Below are 19,905 nucleotides of genomic sequence, written 5' to 3' on the forward strand. Positions count from 1 at the left end.
TGGCGGTGGTAATGGACTTGGAGCCCTGTGAACCCCAAGTCTGGGCGCCTTTACACGAGAGACAGAGGGACGCCCTACCTTGCCTGAACACAGTATTTAGGCAGTTCGAGGCTGGTCACAAATGCTGGCAAACTGCCCACATTGAGTAGCTCACACTGTGTAGCTCCTGGAGGGAAGGGCTCATATCAGAGATTGAGTGAAGAACTGGGTCATACCGGGTGAGTTCTGACAATGGACTTTTCAACATAGATTCTAATCCCAGTTCTGTCTCTGACCAGCTGGGTGACACTGGGCAAGTTCCATAGCCTCTGAGCCTTGTTCTCTCCACTTACAAAGGAGTGATCCAAATAATTCTGGCCATATCTGTCTCACGGAATTGCTGTGAGAGTCAACTGAGACAACATATGTGAGACACACTTGGTAGACTCCGAAGTGCTATAGAAATGCTAATTATTAAGCATGATTTTATTATAGCTGGGACCCAACGCTTTCTGGAACACATTTGTAATTGTTTCTGAAAGCCATGGGAGGGGCAGGGGAATTCCATTAATGAAGAAAATGCTTCAAAGCAAGCTTTGCTGAAAACCAGCTTGTCATTGCAAAAGGGATTCCATCCGCTGCCCAGCTACCCCAGGACAGGCCCTTTGTGCTGTGGAGTGGGTGGCATGGGCACCTGCTAGGAACCAGCGCCCACTTCCTGCTCCTGTTCAGAGCACAGCCTCCGACAGCCAAGCCGCCCACCTGCTGACAGCACTGGAGGAGAAGCAGGTGGGGAACCAGAATAGGTGGGAGTCAGACGGTGCTGGGTTCCACCTCTTGTGTGGACTGGGCAGGTTCTTTAGACTCCTCTATTTATGAATGATAATAGTTGTTGCTTTTTGCACCCTGACTGTGCGTCAGACAACGCATGAAGTATTTATCTCATCTAACTCTTACAACCAGCTCACAAAATACCCAATTTACAGATGGGGAAGTAGAGGCTACAGAGGTTAAGGGATGTGCCTGAGGTCACCCAGGAAATGAGTGGTAGAGTCAGGATTTGAAGCCTGCTTGGCTCCACGTGGCTAGACAGCATCTCAGATCTTTTCTAGCTCTGACGGCATGCTATTCTAACAACTCTCACGTAGAAACAGCACGTTGTTGTTACCTATATAATTACACAAAGGGTCTACAGCTGTTAAGAGAACAAGCTCCATGAGTGAAGCCTGCCTGGTTTCCAGTCAGGCTGTGCCGTTTACTGTGAGATAACCTCTCCGAGACCCTGATCCAGCCCTACAGCAGGCTGCTGTGAGAATGCTGTGAGACACGCCTGTAAAGCCCTTGGCACACAATCAGTGCGCATTAAAGGTTTCCCTTTGTCTTCCTTTAGGATTCCCCTCCTCTAGCAGCTGTGTGAGACAACTTCTCCCACCTCTAGCAGTGGTTGTTAAATTGTGTTCCACAGTCTAGGGGTCCTTGGGGGGCAGTGTGGAGACGGACAGGCAGGATGGTGGATCCCACCGGCTCCATCACAGAGCAGATCTGCTGTTATGTTCTGTATTTTGGAATTCAAATTTACTTATTTAAAAAGAAGGTTTTTCGACTTAATTTCTAGGAAATGTTTAAACTAAATGAAGGAAATGTGTACGTACTAAAATTTAACCCTAAAAATTCTATGTTCTCCATATCTTATTTCTTCTCTAGTCCAACCATAAGCTCTAAAGGCAGGACTTAGGATGGGCAGCAGCGGGACAATGGCTCTGGTACGATCTTGACTCTCCCATCCGCAGGATCAGCTTGTCCATTAAAACCTCCTGGTGATCTTGTTAAGAAGCAATAGCCAGGCCCCCTCCCAGTGTGGCTGATTCAGTAGTTAAGGGCTGGGCCCGTTTAAACAAGCTCCTCAGGTGATATCCGTACAGATGGTCAGGGTGTCACCCTTTGAGAAATACTACTTAAAAACACAGGGGGACAAGTGGGTACTTCTTTCTAAAGCATTTTTTATCTTCCTAATGAATTTCAATGAACACTGTTCAAGGAAAACCTGATAGGGGATTCCTGTATGTAAAACAGGAAAGTGCAGGGCATTTTCTGCAGCATCGGTCAAGACCAGGCACCGTCTTTTTCCTCACCAAGAGCCCACAGCGCCTCCTTGTGGACAATCTTATCAAAGAGACCCGGTTCGTCTTGGGTGAAGGGCTTCCATCACCTGGCGACATCTCCCAGGACTCCTTGAGCGCTGCTCACCCCCGGGAGGCCTGTTTCCTACCTGACACCCTCTGAGCTTAGTCTGCATTAAGGTCCAGGAGGCTGTGACCCTCCTGGAATACCCTCCCCTCCACACTTAATCCCATCCACCCTCTATTAACATTACATGTCACCCAAGAGGACCTCCTGGAATCCTCTCACCTCCAGTCCCTACAGAACATACAGTCTGTGGAATGAAATCTCACCCTATCTTGGTCTTTAGCTGTTTCTGGGACTCGTGATACATTCCCACAAATATACCAAAATTAGACCGTAAGCTCCTTGGGGTCAGAAATCCAGCTTCTCCTTCCCTCACTGTGCTCCTGATGTAGCATTTGGCACGTGGTGAATACCTAATACTCGTTGAATGAAAGAACAAATGACTCCACAGTGCCGTTCCCCTCTGACTTTCCTTTTCAACTCCCTCCAAAAAGAATAAAACTGATATATTCTGGCTTTGAAGTGCTCCTTGTTTCAATTATTTTGGAGAGTGTTTAAATATAATTGAGTTTCAGTGTTTAAAATGTTTGTCTCGGGGCTTCCCTGGTGGCGCAGTGGTTAAGAATCCGCTTGCCAATGCAAGGAACACGGGTTTGAGCCTTGGTCCAGGAAGATCCCACATGCTGCGAAGCAACTAAGCCTGTGTGCCACACCTACTAAGCCTGCGCTCTAGAGCCCGTGAGCCACAACTACTGAAGCCCTTGCACCTAGAGCCCATGCTCCGCAGCAAGAGAAGCCACCGCAATGAGAGGCCCACGCACCGCAACGAAGAGTAGTTCCCACTCACTGCAACTAGAGAAAACCCGCGCGCAGCAATGAAGACCCAATGCAGCCAAAAATAAATAAAATAAAATAAAATTTTTAAAGAAGTATGTCTCAATTTTGAGCTTTTTTGCAATGAAAAGCCAGAGAATACAACTTCTACATTTTCTTCTTTTAAAATCTTAAGCCTACCTGGCCTCCTGCAGGCAACTGGAAAGAAGAGCTCTCTCTCTTTGTAGATGTTCAGTATATGTCTAGCAATTCTATCCAAGTAACTATATTATTCCTACCCTCTTATCCTGATTTCAGCTTATTTTTTGTCTATATTATCTGTCAAGGCTGTCAAGTTCAAAATCCCCTATTGATTGTTTTTGGTGGGGCCAATTCACCTTTCCCTTGTGGGTTTTACTTCTTACTATTGTTCAATACACATTGCTTTAATAATGTATTTTATTTACATTCTATTCCTCACACCATTATAGAATAAACCTTTCTCTCACTCGACTCTCTGCCTTGCTTCCTTCTTGTTTGATACTCACATTACTCATGCCTTCCTGAATCAATATGCAGTCACATATATTTGATAAATGTCCTAGTTTTGCTTCTGTGACTTTTTCCTTTATACAACTTTCCAATAAACTCTGCAGTGCAGATTTCCGCTTTTGAATCTGACCTGAGACTCTCTCCTAATTTAGGGATCCAGACTGTGTATGTTGTCATTAATCATGATCAGTTTTCTTTCACTGGCCTACTTTATGCTTCTCTGTGCTCTTCTGTTGCCTTTTTACTGCACAAACTACTCTGTTTTCTACAACTTTTTAAAAATGTGGAAGACAAACATACTGTGTTTTCATTCTGTTAGTGATCAGTAAAGCTGACTTGAACACAAGTCTCCTTGGGTCCTACTTCGTTTTGTGAAGTCTCTGCATGTGCCTTTGTCAACAGGCTCAATCCCATGAGCAGAGGTCGCTCCTGGGGAGGGAAGACGTGGTCTGACTTTGGTTTCGTGTCCACACGGTTCTGGGGGACTTGGGAAGCCCAGCCCCTGTGCCCTCACGGGGCCCAGCTCCCCCGTCATCCCCCTGCACCCATCCACGCCGCCTCTCCACTACCTTCGACTGCCGAGTGTCCTGAGCTTTTGTGTTGGCAGCTAAACATGCTCAGAGTCCCACCTCCTCGATTTCTGACGTTTCTCCATGACTCCTGATCGTTACTAGAATGGGGGGCAAGCGATGGGCCATGGTCCCCAGCCCGCTTTCTCCCTGAGGTCATGAGTCCTTCTGTGGTCCCTCCATGAGCACAGCTGCCTGGTGACTTAGATGACCTGGCAGCAGCTGAGCAGCCCACCGAGGCACTGGGGGTCTCTTACCTCAAACTGGATCAGCACCGTCCCGCTTTCGAGGCCCTTCTTTAGCTGTTCCATGGATCCCTCCAGCGTGCCTCCACCCTCCGGACACACGGGGAAAATGGCCTCTGGGAAAAGCTGGTTCAGTTCATCTTCAGATTTGATGTCAGCAAACGAGTGGACAGCTGTAGCGGACGAGAAAGAGCTTGTCTGGCTTCTGCAGCCACGTGCTGGGTGATGGGATTCCTCCCCCCAAATTAGACTTATGACACCTGAATGCAGATGGTTTAAAACATCTTATTAAATGATTAAGCACATGGTAATCATTTTCACCAAAGATACAACTTCTCGTTGAATGATTCAATATGTACTAATTATACAAAATGCCTCTCCCGTTGCGGAGCACAGACTCCGGACGCGCAGGCTCAGCGGCCATGGCTCACGGGCCCAGCCGCTCCGCGGCATGTGGTATCTTCCCAGACCGGGGCACGAACCTGTGTCCCCTGCATTGGCAGGCGGGCTCTCCACCACTGCGCCACCAGGGAAGCCCGCTGGTTAGTTTTAAATGACTGTGTTTAGTACGCAAGAGGCTTTTGCCAAGGATAAGAGAAAGGGAAAGGACGTTTTTAAAGAAAACAGATTTTCTCCCTTTGCTCTCTGTGACCTGGTTATTCTTCTACTCCTGCTCTTCCTTCCTTCTCTGGTCCCTTTCATTTGCTCCCTTAAAACAGGCATTTTCGCAGGAAACTGGTGCGGGGTCTGACCCTCTCTCCACACCACCACCGCCCCGCAGAGCTCAGTCAGTTAGTCTGTAACTCGAGGCCATTGTTAGGTGGGAGGCTCCCAAGTAAACATCTCTAGTCTCCTCTGTGCTTCCTCTTTGGAAATCTCCCTTCACATCAGACTCAAAACGGGTAAAAACAAACAGAGGACCCCCTCTCCCCAACCATGCACAATACTTCCCAGCCTCATGTGCCTCTTTCTGTCTAGTCACTTCAAACTTTGGGATCATCTCTGAATGTTCCCTTTCTACCCAGAAAGAGAAGTCACTTCCCTTACCCAAGAGCCTTCAATGACTCCCCACTGCCTTCAAGATAACAGGAAAGGAGAAAGAAAGGAACCACTCTTGTGTTTTCCACATAGTTGAACTGAATCCTCACAACTCTGAACCAGCGGTCTTTATTCCCATTTTACAGATGAGGACACTGATTCACAGGGCAAAAGAGCTGTCCAAAGTGACCCAGCCTGTCAGGGTGGGACACGGGAATTCAGTCCACATGTCTGACGCTAAAGACCACATTCTCTCCACTGACCACAGAAGCTCAGATCTTCTGCTTATTTTCATGATTTCTGTCCTATCTGCTATCCCCTATGTTACTATTTTTCTTTTAATCAACTCATTTTTTACTTGAATGTTTCTTTGAAAAATGAACTTACCATTACAGTGACAGAAAATCAGTGGCACTGCTCTTTAAGCTCTAATCGTCTACAGACATCTGTTTCCCTCACCTCACACAGGCGCCAGCCCTTTGCCATGGGCTGGCAGAGGACCCCCTCCCCCCCGGCCCAGCCGGAATGCTCTCGTTCCAGCCCCTCGTACTGGCCAGCACGTCACACGGCACTGCATGTGGAGAGGCCTGCTCCCGATCGCTGGATTCCTTCCTTCTCTATTATCACGTGGCCTTACCAGACACACGGCAACTTACTTAACCTCTCTGTGCTTCCTCATTTGGGGGTAGGAATACCAACCTCACGAGAACATTGTAAGAGTTGAAGAGGATAATTACGCAAAGCGATTAACACAGTGCAGGCACTTCGCTGGTGCTGCAGAGACATCAGCTACTGTCGCTAGTGACCCCTACTGTGTGCCGAGCACGGAGCTGGGTTTGGTGGGGATGGGTGGTGGGAGGAGGTGGGTAGGGGTCTGGAGAGATCTGGCAGGGCCTCACGGAGGAGGTGGGATGAGAGCTGGCACTGGGAGTTTCGGTGGGAACAGAGAAGGCAGGCATGAGGGGGCGTGGGCTGTGCCGACAACTGTGAGGGCAGAACAGAGACGCGGGGCCAGGGCTTGAGTCGCGTACTTCATCCACCTGCAGTATTTGAGAGCTGGGAAGGAGGACGCGAGGACTCGGCTTGTTGCTTTATGACAACAATGACAACAACGATAATAGTAGCTATATTCAACAGAGGTCGCCTTTCAAATGGCCACCAAGTACTGGGCAGCATCTTCGATGCCTTCCAGTATGAGTATCATTTACTCTTCCGAGGGACCCTTGCAGGTAGCGACTATGTCATCCTCATTTTACATTAGAGGAAACTGAAACACAGATTGGGTGAGAAACTTGCTCAAGGTCCCTGAACCCAGTAGGAGGCAGAGTTCGAAGAGCCCCAAGGCAGCCAGGCTCCTGCCCCACTCTGCTTACCGCCTCTGCAACAAAAACCAAATGCACATGAATAAAATATAACCTGGTCCTTTGAGGAAGGGTTGAATATGCAAATGCAGGCAGGGCCAGGCAGCTAAGAGGGGTGTGTGAAGTAGGCTGAGCTGGGCCTGGGAGGAATGGGGGAGGGGAGGGTCACACCTAGTATAAAAAGGGGTGGAGGGTGCTGCCTACCTGCAGAGGACTGGCCATGAGGGATGGGGCCCTGTGGAGGCAGATCTCCATATTTTTCAAGGGAGAAGTCGGCCATCAGGTGGTCACGGGAAAGCCCTTGATTTTCCCATGTTGGCTACAAGTGCAACATCGCAAAACCATGGAACAGGCTGTGGAAGGCCCTCTTTGCTAAGGCTCCTCCCCCGCGGGTGGCTGTTACCTTTCCTCCTGATCACCAGGGCCAGCTCCCGTGTGTGCGACTCCCGGCTGGCTTTGATGAACATCACCACTTGGTCATGGGTGTGTTCTGAGATGTCCCGGCCGTTGATTAGCACAATTTGATCCCCTTCGTTCAGCTTAGGAATGCAGGTGTCCGCCTGCATGGGGGAAGAGCGAGTTTCTTCTGTTATCATAACACAATCCTCAAGGGAAGAACCTGATGTTTTCTGAGCCCCGACACTTGAGACCATGACCAAGTTCTCTTCTTCTCCCTCAGGCATTACTGTCTTTATTTTTGCCTCCACTGCAATGTTGACATGGTAGCTGGCAGTGGGATTTGAAAGGAGTCCTGCTCAGAACCTACGTTATGAAACATTTTGGAGTAAAGCTAAGAAAACTACTGAGGCTATTTCTCTATGGTAGCCAGGCTTCACTTATAACTGTAATGTCATAATGACTTCAATGCCTCTATCTTTTGTTGTCTAGATGTGTGGTTAGAAAATGATTCGTCAGGGCTTCCCTGGTGGCGCAGTGGTTGAGAGTCCGCCTGCTGATGCAGGGGACACGGGTTCGTGCCCCGGTCCGGGAAGATCCCACATGCCACAGAGTGGCTGGGCCCGTGAGCTATGGCCGCTGAGCCTGTGCTCCGCAACGGGAGAGGCCACAGCAGTGAGAGGCTCGTATACCGATAAAAAAAAAAAAAAGAAAAAGAAAAAGAAAATGATTCGTCAGCTAAAAGCGAGTATTTATCTATCTTGTGATGGAGAAAGCCTTTGCAAACATAACCCCAAAGGCAGAAGCCATTATGGAGAGAAGCCATGCATTGAACAGTGTGGGAATGAAAGGCTTCTTAACTCACAGAGGCCACAAGCAGTAAGAAAAGGTAAACCACAAGCTTAAGAGTAAAACTCCCAAACAGGCACCTTCTTAGGAGGCACAGGGACCCTTTGGTGCTCACTGTTATACAAAAGCAAATCACCTCCTAGATGCCTAGAGCCCCAGACAGAGGGCTGAGGGTGGGGAGGGGGAGGGACACAGGGGCCGTGAGCCCACTCGGAGCGAGCAGAACAGCAAACTCTAAGCCCCAGTTTCCTTCTTTCGGGCAGGGCTTCTACATTTCAACGTGCACACCAGTCATCGGGGATCTGGTTAAAATGCAGATTCTGGTTCAGGAGGTCTGGGTGGGGCCCAAGAGTCTGCATTTCCAATGAGCTCCCAGGTGATGCTGGTGCTGCAGCTTTGGGGACCACAAGGAGCAACAAGGCTCTGGAAAACCGCCTCCATTCTTTCCTTCTATCTATGTGCGTATGCATTTACACACACTCTCTGCTGCCAGTAACAAAGAAACAGGACACAGAAACAGAAATCTGTTACATGTAGGGGAAAGCAAACTTGGGAAATAACAGAATATGTTTACTTACAGGTGACTCTGGGTTTATCCTTGATACCACAAGAGGCATCTTTTGATCCACTCCTCCCTGTAAACATGTAGATTAAAAAACCACTTGAGTCGTTCACAGCAACAAAGACATGCAGATATCTCTGACACAAGGGAGGGCTCAAACTTCCCTTGAACTTATTCTAATTGCAGGCGTTGGCACCTTTCGGAACGACAAGGTTCCTGGGTCCCTGGGTCTAGTGGGCCAACCAGAAAGAAGGCTGTTCAGAAGCCTCCCACTGCCATCCCCACCTTCCACAGACCAAAGATGCACTTAGAGGAAGCAGCCTCCTTTCAAAAAATGCAAACACCCCCTGGAGAAGGACTCAAGAAGCACAGCCCCTAACTGCTGATGGACAGGGGGTTTTCAGTGGAGGAGAGGAGCTGTAGAAAGGCCCCATGTCGTGAGGGCTTTTGACCTCTGAGAACAGGCTGTCAGCAGGGCTGCGGGTATTGGAAAGGAGTGCGTGATGGCAGCTGCGGGGTGGGCAGCAAAGACCACCTGCCCTCACTTTGCTCTAGAGTAAACCTTTTCTGTACAGGGCCAGATATCACCTATCTTGGCTTTGTGGGACAGAGGGCTCTGTTGTAACTTCTCCACTCTGCCACCGTAGTGCCAAAGGAGCCACAAACCATTTGTAAATGAATGAGGTGTCTGCGTTCCAATAAAACTTTATTTATAAAAACAGATGGGATTTGGCCTGCAGGTCATAGCTTGCAGAGCCTGCCTAGAGGGAGGCAGAGGAGGGTGATGGCCCTGCACTTGAACCACTGTTCTCTCTTAGCAATGCTGAGGGGTTCCCATCTCTCTGAGCCTTAGTGTGCATCTACAAAATGGGTTTTAAGGGCTTCCCTGGTGGCGCAGTAGTTGAGAGTCTGCCTGCCGATGCAGGGGACACAGGTTCGTGCCCCGGTCCAGGAGGATCCCACATGCCGCGGAGCGGCTGGGCCCGTGAGCCATGGCCGCTGAGCCTGCGCGTCCGGAGCCTGTGCTCCGCGACGGGAGAGGCCACAACAGTGAGAGGCCCGCGTACCGCAAGAAAAAAAAAAAAGGGGTTTAAAATTCCAATTTCACCACTTAATAGAAGAACCCAATAAGGTGATATAAGTAAGTACACAGAGCAGGCACTCGGTGTGAGGCAGCTACTATGGCCACAAAGAAAAGCTCCCAATTCTGAAGGCCGAGCCAATTTCCCTATGCAGCCTTGGGTACGTGGCACATTTCTAATGGAAGTTAAAAAGTCATCTAAAGACTGCTTCGGAGCATCAAATGTCCTTATAAATTACACACAACATACCTTTAGATTAAATCCAAATTTTCCATCTTCATCTGGTGTGATGCGGATCAAGACTAAGTAGCCGTCACCATCATTCTGGAGAACGTCAGAAAATCATCAGTTATCTCACTTCTTTCTCCAGTGGTCGGTGATATGCTATTTTCTTTGAGCCGTAACCACCTAATTGCCCATAAGGCAGCCCTGCACGGGAGGCCTGGCTGGGTCGGCTGCCACTGCAGCCGCAGCACCTGGGGTCACGCACCTTGTCACAGTAGTACTGGCTGGAGTCCTCGGTGGAGCCCCCTTTGGTCACCCTGTGGAAGTCCTCTAAGAACTGCTGATCGACGCCATCTGGGGAACAGGAGCCTGGAGCATTTGAAGATGGAGACACAGAACTGGATGACTTCTGGGTCAGGCAGCTTTGTGCTGGGTTGTTCTCGGATATACTCCTTCATCGTGGGGAAGGAGGAGATATTTTAATAACTGGATTAATATTTTATCAGAGCAAACATTACTGACTGTTGGGGCCTGGCATCTCGTGGCTGTCACCGATCCTTGGAACCTTAGAAGAGCTCCAAAGGTCAAGCCCAGGGCTCAGGCACATCCAGAGTCCACTGGCTGCCCATGTCCCCAACTGGCCTAAAGGTCATCGCCTTTAGTTTTGGGGAAAAGGGGAAGGAGGGCAGGGTAGTACCAGGAACTGCTGAAAACTCAGCTGCTTTGGAAGGGTGATAGGGAAATATGCCCAGCTACTCTGGTGCTTAATTACTGAACCTCACCCAGATGCATGCGTCTCCATCCCTTTTGAAAGCTTTTCCCTTCCGTCTCACTCCCACTCATAGCTCTGCTTCACAGGACAGTTCGCTACCCAAAGGAAATGGGACTAACGTGGCATATTCAGGACAATTTATATGAATCCTAGTTTACATTATTCACCTGTGACATCCATTAATGCCTCCACTGAGATTATACATTTTATTTTTCTCTAATATAAGTCCTTTTGTATCTTGGAGCTGCGCGGCCCAATATGGCAGTCACTAGTCACGTGTGGCTATTTAAATTTAAGTAAATTAAGATTAGAAAGTGCCTCAGTTGTACCAGTCACATTTCAAAAATGCTCAACAGCCACACATGGCTAGAGGCTCCTGCACTGGACAGCGCAGTTACAGGACATTTCCATCATCGCAGGAAATTCTACTGGATGGCGTTATCTTCGAGAATTACAGACTATTACAACTGAACAGACCTCTGTGGTCATCTGGTTCAACTCCCATTTCACAGATGAAGAAACAGGTCAAGAGGCGCTGAGTGACTTGCCCAAGGTCACACAGCTTTCCCCTCAACTGACAGACAGAAGTCTGATGAACATGACTCCCCCAGCACCTCTCCCCTCTCCTCTCCTCACACCAGGTCTGCTCCTAAGACCCTCCTCTCTAACCTCTCAGGGCCACAGGGATGAACACGGTGTAGGACACGCAACTTCTCTGCATCATGCACACCCACACTAGACCCCTTCCAGAGCCACAGTCCTAGCAGAAGATGCCTTTAAAAGCCAACAGAATATGGGGTTGTCCTCATGTTCCACAGACTCCTCCATATTCTAATCTCATTCCAGGTTAGTGACGGGAAAGGTGAGCAAAGACAGACATTCAGTGAAACAAACAGACAAAAGACAGCTGCTGCTGCCTCTTTATTTCAGGTCCTTATCCGTGAAGTTTTCATTAATGTAGTGCTTCTGTTTCCTAGCAAGTTCAAATTAGCTTACTTTAAATATAAAATCTGTATCATAGTCACACAAAATGATTCACAATCTCAATTCATTTGAATAAAAAAATTCAGTGACAGAGTAGTACAGAAGTAGAGCTATTTGCAAGAGAAGAGTTTGGCCTTAAGGTTTTCAAGTTGGATGGGAAGGCATTTCAGAGAGAGGACATTTTGTTATGTACTAGTGGTATGTTTTCAGACTGAAAATAAATGAGACTTTAATTTACTTAAAAGGAAGCTAAAAAAAAAAATTCTCCCGAAGTTGGGCAACTTTTCTAAGTTTTGATGTTTATAAGAGCACCTCCTAGTGGCAGAAAGGGAAACTTGGAAGTTGCTAAGATAAAGCCAAAGAGGTTTAGGAAAAGCCATTTCCAGCTCTAGGGGTGGACCTGAACCTTTACTGTGAAGCCGCAAATAGCATTCATACTTCAAACATTTGGAAGAATCTGGAGATGAGAGCGATGGAAAGGGTGATGACATTTAAACAGAAGAGCAAGGTGACAAAGCAGAAGACAACAGACTTTTCAGTAAACTGTATTTCTGTATTCATTATATTTAATTTCTAAATTCTGAATTTCGAATTACATTATATAGAATTTAGATGACATCTTATAAGGTTTTAAAGTATTTTTCTTTTTCAGTAGAAAATGTAATGGTCTATCCCAAACAGCCCATAGTACTAAAAATAACATATTCAATGTCATTATGTGTCCAATCCCATTTTCTAAGTAGGGGTGGAGAGCTTACTCTCAGACGGTAATTTATTAAACATGACAATATTTTTTTGGCTGATCAACCATGTACAGACGTTCCCTGTAGGCTGCAGTAATGCTCCGCTCAGTGTGGAGGATGGACAGACAGATGGCGAGGAGGACATGTGATGACAGGAAGCAACAAGAAGGTGGCAGCTGGACGCAGCACAGGGATGCCAGGAGTGAAGACGCCACACCAAGTGGCCTTCCTCCCTACCAGGGCAGGACGTGAGGTGCAACCGAGGGGAGAGCCCAGTGGATGAGGACGGAGAGAAGAGGGGAACCCCTGGGGTTTCAGTGGGTAGCTGTGAAAGGGGCAAAGAAAGGGGTAGCAGGAGGGAGCTGAAGCAACTGATTTGCTCCTGAGGCCGGAAGGGAGACCGTCACTGCCGTCGGAGAGCCAGAGTGGCCAGGGAGACACTGGCCACCCCAGCTCCCTGGGGTGAAAGGGGCAGAGACAGACAGACAGACAGACTGACCGGCAGACAAACGGGTGCTCGCCCTCAGAAGCCGACGCTTCAGAACTGTAAATGCGGTAGTCATCGGAAACAAAAGCCAGGACAGAGTTCATTTCTCTGAGGGGAAGCAAGGTTAGAGACAGTTAAAATGGCAGGACTTCCTGGGTGATGCTTTTCATACCATTCTTTTCTACACCCTAGAGAATGACAAAGGCCCCCGCGTCCCCCCCCACCCCCGCACAAACCTGTTAGCCAAGCAAAGCTGTGCTCCCACTGAGGGTTTCACAGCTCTCACTGGGCGCCCGCAAGGAGGCACTGGCTATGGTGGTGATAGAATAGGGGCCATTCCACGTGGCATTTCTCTCTCGAGTCTATGAGCTTCTCGAGGTCAGGAGAGACCCTAGTCCTCTGCCTAGTCCTCTCCTGGTGTACTTAACACAAAGCCAGATATCTCACATGGATCCCGACATAAGGATCACCGAGTAATAGAAAGCATGTCTTCGTGGTAGGGGTGTTACGACATGGAGACGTTCTTCAGGTGATACTCTTTTATCTCTGCGATACATGCCAAGGGCCCGAGATGGAAACTTCACTCAAGAAGCTGCGGAGGTGGCTGAGGGAATGTGGGTCAGAGATGCCGCTGTCTGAGCTCTACGTCTCATCACGCATGGAATCAAGGGTCATGCACCTGTCCCCAGGCTGCCCACTCAGACGTTGCGATAACTTAAGGGCAAGAAAGCACTTGTTGAATTTCCGTCAATTCATGCTTGAACTCTTTGATGAGAATTTCTCATTGACACAGAGCCTGCAGCAGCACCTACCATGGGGACCTGCTCACAGAAGACAGGTAACCCAGACTCGTTACAGGAAATCTGAGTCCTTGGCGTGCAGATTAGACGCTGTGTGATACGGGGGCCTGCCGTGGAAGTGGCAGAGGGGGTTCCCACTGTAAAAACTTGGGAGCTTGTTTGTACTTTAGCCAAGGGCCACATCCTGCTTCATGTGACCGTCTCCCCATTCACCTGTCCATCCATCAGAGTAGTCACGGAATATCATGAAGTGTCAGGCACCACGCCAGGTCTGGGGGAAGGAGAGGTGAACAGGGCTCTATCCCTGGCCTCAAAGAGCTCGCTGTCTAGTTTAAGATAGAAAAGGAATCAAATATTATCATCATGCTGTAATGGAGATGCTCAGATGTCTAGCATACAGTGGGAGGCCAGGAGAGGCTTCACAGAGGAGGGGGCGCTTGAGTCTGAAAGATAAACCAGTAGAAGTTTAAACAGGTAGTCAAGAGGGAAGAAGAAAGTGTTGGGTGGGCCAAAAAGTTCCTTTGGGATTTTCCATAAGATCTTATGGAAGAGCCCGAACAAACTTTTTGGCCAGCCCTACATTTTAGGCAAAACTCTCGTAATAAAAAAACTTCAGTGGTATTTGCAGAGGCATGAAATTTTGAAAAAGCACAGAAAAGGCATTTAAGCGGGGGAGTGACATGCTTGGGCATAAATTTCAGGAAAATGAGCCTGTTACCCTTGTTAAGGATGTTCTGGAAGGAGGAGAGACTAGAGACAGGAGGACACTTGGGGCACTATTGCAACTGTCCCTTCGAGAGACGATGGCGGCTACACAGGGGCAGTGCGGGGTGGACGGCGGAGGGGTCCAGGTCAAGGGATGTTCATGAGGGAGAATCAACAGGTGAGAAACTAGATGACGCAGGCGGAAGAGAAGGAGTTGTCGAGGATGCCTGAAGTTCCCATCGGGGCCCACTGGGTGGTTCTGAAACGTGGCCCCACTCACCAAGACAGGAGGAGCCACAGGCTGGACAGAAGATGATGAGCTGAGATCAGGCCAGGCCGGGTTTAAGGTATTCGTCAGCTGTCCACATGTAAGTGGCCCAAGACCAAGTGAAGTGCAGGCAAGGTGCAGGGCAAGTGGACACAAAACTCCCAATGAAACCCTGTCGCTGGCTGGTCTCCTGTGGGGAGACACAGCTTGGACCACTGGGTTGTCCAACTAGAGAACAGGCTGCCACACGGCAGGAGAGCTGCCCATCACCGGCAGGGTGACCAGGTGACAGGGCAGAGGGAATTCCTACACTGGTGATGCAGCTGAAGAAGGGGATTCCCAAAGTTCCTTCCAATGCAGAGAAGCTATTTAAAAACATTTTTTTAAATAGTGGTGAAATACACATAATATAAAATTTACCATCTTAACCATTTTCAAGTTTACAGTTCAGTAGCATTTAAGTATATTCACATTGTTGTGGGTACAGAAGTTTGGAAATAAAAGCCGACAGCTGTCCCCTGTCCTTGGAACAAGGCAGGCTCTAAAGAAGGAAGTAGGCAAATAGCAAAGGCACCAAGCCCCATTCACTGAGGAGAAGTTCTTCAAACACAACCCTCATCCGCCCTCAAATTTGTTTTCCTCCAGCTTCTGCTCTGCAAAGTCATTTTTTTCCCTTGGGAAACACCCCCTCCCATTTTCCTGGGTGGTGGGTTGTTTTTGTTTTTGGAAACTTCCTTCTCTGCAGATCTTGGCCTTGGCTCTGAAACAAGGAAAGGAACATAGAATGTCTGCGAGAGTAACAAGAGGACAGCCTACTCGGGCATAAAGCAAACTGCCAAGGACTCGTAACTAACCATAAACTCTGCTGCGCTGCTATAAATACGGAACAAACCAAGGTGACTTATCCACTAGGATGATGTCCAGAGTCTGAACTGCACCACTAAGGTTTAGAGCCAAAGTCGAACCACTCTGTTTCTTCCTTTCTCTCTTTCTTCCTCTTGTTTACATGGGTACAGAACATTACACTTCATTCTTCTTTCTAAAAGGAACTCTCCTTGCTGTCTGTGATGTTATTCATCTGATTTCTGACAGGATACTTCCTTTTGCCTCTTAACACACTAATGTGTTGTATAAAGCATGTGCGATGTTTTTTAAACATTTTGAAAATACTGTAGCCCACCCTGGGTAGCTGTGGATACAACCAAGCACAGATCGAATTAAATCCGGGGATACGAAGGGCCAACCACACTTAGCCATTTTACATGGATTCTGGTATCTGTGAGGGTCCTAGAACCAATCCCCCTTGGGTACCGAGGGATGACTGTACTCACTGAAGACACCACCGCAGTTTTTTCTCCAAGTACAGACTAACCTTCCCTTCTTGCCTTGGTCAATGGAGGGCCACCAGACTCTCAGGGAGGCCAGCTGCCTCTGAAAACCCAGCAGAAGGTGGCTTCCTGCCAGCAGGAAGGGGTCCCCTACTTAAGTGAGGTGCTAGGGGCTGAACTCTTTCAACTGTTCGCCCCACTTGCAAAGCACAGCCGCTAACTCGATTCTGTGAGCCATCTACTGTTGGCTCACCTGGCAAAGACATGGCAAGGAAGGCTGCGTTTGCATCACCATTATTTGCTACTTTTAACATTTCACTGCAAAATAAAAAGTGCCCCAGGATCATACATCTTTTTATGTCTCATGGAGGAGTTTCAGGAAGAACCGATGTGCAACGCCTAGGGGTGAGTAGGGCTAGAAATTACTTAAATCGAACCGGGCCTGAGGAAGTGAATTCTCAGCTGAGTTTTAATAAACTTAAATAGCCATCTGTGTGTGGCTGTATTGGCCTGTGAAGCTCTAGATGCTCTAATTCCATGGTGGGGAAGGAAGATGGAATTATAGACCACAGAAGGAAGATCGGACCTAGGACCTGTAATCAGGCTTCTCAGAACCCGCATTTGCCCAAACTCTGTTCTCCTTTCACCAAAGTGACAGAGCCCCACAGTGTGACGATGAAGGCTGATAATGTGCTATTTGCCCAGCTGGCCTGGAGGTCCCTGAAAGCAAAGGCTTGTCTAATTCACCTTCACATTCCGTCAATGAGCAGCAAAGGGTGTACAAAGTGTGCTGCAGGACTCGGCAGTGAGTGTAGCCCTTTAAGACATCCATATACCACTGGACAGAATTCATCTCTCCTCCAGCCAGCACCTGGACATGTACTGCATCTGTGCTGTCCAATATGGTAGCCACTGCTTATGTGGTTCTTCAGCACTTGAGATGAGGCTTGTGTGACTGAGGAACTGAACTTAAATTTTATTTTATTTTAAATAATTTCCATCTGAATAGCCACACATGACTAGTGGCTACTGTACTGGACAGGGAAGGTCCAGAAGCTCCACAATTCCATGATGGATTTGCAAACCACAGCAGGAGGATCTGACAGGAAGGGTGTGACTGGGCATCCCAGAGCCCTCGGTCAGTTCCCTAAACCCTCCTTCTCCTTTTACCAAAGCAACACAGCCCCTGACAGACTCAAACTGGCTCAAGTCATGCGTGCCTGCACTCCTGCCCTTGTAGACCTAGAACTGCAAAACCAGTGTCACGCAAAGGAACTTACACCCTTCCACTCTAACCTCAGCGAGGCTGCAAGTTGGAGCAAGAGATAGTGATCGTTTCAACAAAAGCATCATCCAAGCTCAGGTCACAAGGAAATAATGACCAGAGGATTATTTAATCAGAGGTGTTAAGAACACAAAAGCTGGAAACTATGTTTGCTGTGGTCAGGGACAGCAGAGAAGTAGCAACTTCGCACTTAAGTGCGAAGTGAGATCTGTTATTCACCTGTGATGCCTACAGTACAATCGGGATGCGTTTAATGCTTTAATCCTAGTAGCTAGAGTGGTAAAAATTTACAGATTAACTGAAGTGCCTTCTTGCTAATCCTTTGCTATTAGGGGAAGCATTATATGTTTCTATATTTTGGGCACAGCATGGGACTTAACTGAATGGATACTCAAGGATCATGGTTGACTTCCTAATAGATGATCCATTCCTATAATACTTTATGTCATTTAATTTACGATCTATATCTTGTCCACTTCAAAAAAATGATTTGAGATCGCTTACTCTAAAATGTGCAGATATGGTAGAACAGTGAATTCATTAAAACAAGAGAAAAAATCAGACCCATTAATAAAGCAAGGAAGGAAGAGTAGGGACTAGATCAGGAACCTGAGCTATGGGAAGCTAATGCAATTGAGCCTGACATGCAGCTCTGAGCTCCCTGGTAATCAAGTCAAACAGGGAACTACTGAATTAGATATTATCTTACTGAATAATAAAAGGACTCAAGCCAGTATTTTAGGAGAGACATAGTTTCTCCTGACCTTGAAATGTGAAGGGCGTTAAAAAAGGAAAGTGGGGACATAAAAGAATTTGATGCACACTGTCCTTGACAAAAATTTAACAAAGAAAATCAGAGATGTTCTCCGAATGTTTTTTCTTTATACTGACCATTAAAAACAAAAAGAACAAAAACCCGAGGACATAATGTGGTTCTGAGAAGGCTTTCTGTGGACAGCTAGAAAATAAGCACATCTCCAGCGACAGGGAATCCTGCAGTGGTCAAACTCTGACAATCGAGAGAAATACTACTATAGTTAACATGTCTACAACCTCTGGAGCATGAAATGGCTTAAACTGGGCTTTGCTCGTGAACTGGCGAGAACACTATTCAGGAGAGCTAACAAGCGTGTGGACAGTATGTCACTGTTGTTGACAAAAAGCAGGGCAAGCTCTTGACCCCAGGCACACAGCCTGTCTTCCTGCCGGGGAAGGGAGAGCGTGATGATGTTCTTGGCCTGGCAGACAGCACCCTGGGGAGCTGGCTGCAGGCTCCAGCCCTTGCCTCCTCTTAAACGGCCATTGGGCCTGAGCAAATTCCTCAACAGCTCAAACAAGCAGACACAAAGAAAGAGAGGAACACAAGTTTCTTACTCTCGGTGTGGGCTTCGGTTCTGAGAAATCTCAGAATCGCTGTCTTTAGGGGACATGGAGCCCTTGTAGGTGTAAAACACATCTTCCGTTTCAGTGATGTACGTCATTTCGTTCACAAGGTTGTCTGCGGAAGAGTGTCGTGGCTTTCGGATTTCGTGCCGGAGTCGAGGACTTCGCCTGGTGGGGAAAGGTTCAGTGTGAAGCGCAGAAAGCAGATTCTACTTAGGAATTTTATCAGACACCAGTGACCTAACTTTGTGCTCTGACCTTTCGAAGGATGCCTTTGCTGATGCTGTTGGAACTTAAGAGCCAGTTAACCCATTACTACACTAGAATCTACCAAGGGCCACGTGGTCCCAGATATTCTTAGCCCAGCGGTTCAGCTCCTCAGCTTTATAAACAGGGCAGATGAGACTGGTTTTTGCTCTCTGGGAAGTTATTGAGTGTTGATTTAGGGGGAGTTATTCTTCCAGGAGAACTCAAGCTCGCAATGTGTAAACAGGCTTTATTGACTGCTCATCAGACAATTTTTCTGATTCATTTGTATGGTATAAGTAAGGGTTTAGAAGCTAAAGTAAGTTTTTCGGCAGACTTATTTCAACTACATCCCTTCATGCGAATCTCACTTGATCCAAGAAGAAATGTTTGCTTTTTAAAATGTATCTCTTATGGGGCTTCCCTGGTGGCGCAGTGGTTGAGAGTCCGCCTGCCGATGCAGGGGACACGGGTTCGTGCCGCGGTCTGGGAAGATCCCACATGCCGCGGAGCGGCTGGGCCCGTGAGCCACGGCTGCTGAGCCTGCGCGTCCAGAGCCTGTGCTCCGGAACGGGAGAGGCCACAACAGTGAGGGGCCCGTGTACCGCAAAAAAAAAAAAATATATATATATATATGTGTGTATATATATATGTATATATATACATCTATATCTTATGTGGTATTAGATGGGCATAGCCCCAGCACTGCCCTGTCCCTCCAATAGCAGCAGTAGCTGTGTGACATGAGGCAAGTCACACCACCTCTCTGAGCCTCAGTTGTACCTACCTGGCTCCTGAAAATGAATCAAATGAAGCAATGTCCCCAGGATGCCTGGGGTGACACCTGGGGCAGCACCTGGGCATCGGCTCCTGCAGTGGGTGATCCCAGGCTGCTGAGCTTTCTAAATTTCATTTTCCCTGTTTTTGCATCTTCCGCTCCTTTGTTAGCCATTTCTCCTTGGGACTGTCAGAGCCTCCACTATTTGCAATCCCCTTGGGCCCCGATAATCAATAACACTGTGTCCAAAGCAGAGTGGAAAGGTCTG

At 47.9% G+C, this 19,905-nt stretch overlaps 1 protein-coding gene across 6 annotated transcripts in view; it reads right to left on the reverse strand.

The window, feature by feature from the left end:
• PTPN3 (protein tyrosine phosphatase non-receptor type 3) overlaps window positions 1-19,905 on the reverse strand; it is a 109,838-nt gene that overhangs the window by 23,150 nt on the left and 66,783 nt on the right. For 5 of the 6 annotated variants that reach the window (XM_079928028.1, XM_079928025.1, XM_079928026.1 and 2 more), the window contains 7 exons: window positions 18,605-18,781; window positions 12,857-12,952; window positions 10,124-10,310; window positions 9,883-9,957; window positions 8,568-8,624; window positions 7,148-7,304; window positions 4,358-4,518 (listed from right to left, as the gene is read on the reverse strand). In XM_079928028.1, coding sequence (XP_079784154.1) covers window positions 4,358-4,518; window positions 7,148-7,304; window positions 8,568-8,624; window positions 9,883-9,957; window positions 10,124-10,310; window positions 12,857-12,952; window positions 18,605-18,781 — 910 coding nt within the window. The remainder of the gene's footprint in view (window positions 1-4,357; window positions 4,519-7,147; window positions 7,305-8,567; window positions 8,625-9,882; window positions 9,958-10,123; window positions 10,311-12,856; window positions 12,953-18,604; window positions 18,782-19,905) is intronic. The other variant, XM_079928024.1, reaches the window with a different exon arrangement.

This window comes from Stenella coeruleoalba (genome assembly GCF_951394435.1).
Source record: "Stenella coeruleoalba genome assembly, chromosome: 7".
NCBI lineage: Eukaryota > Metazoa > Chordata > Mammalia > Artiodactyla > Delphinidae > Stenella > Stenella coeruleoalba.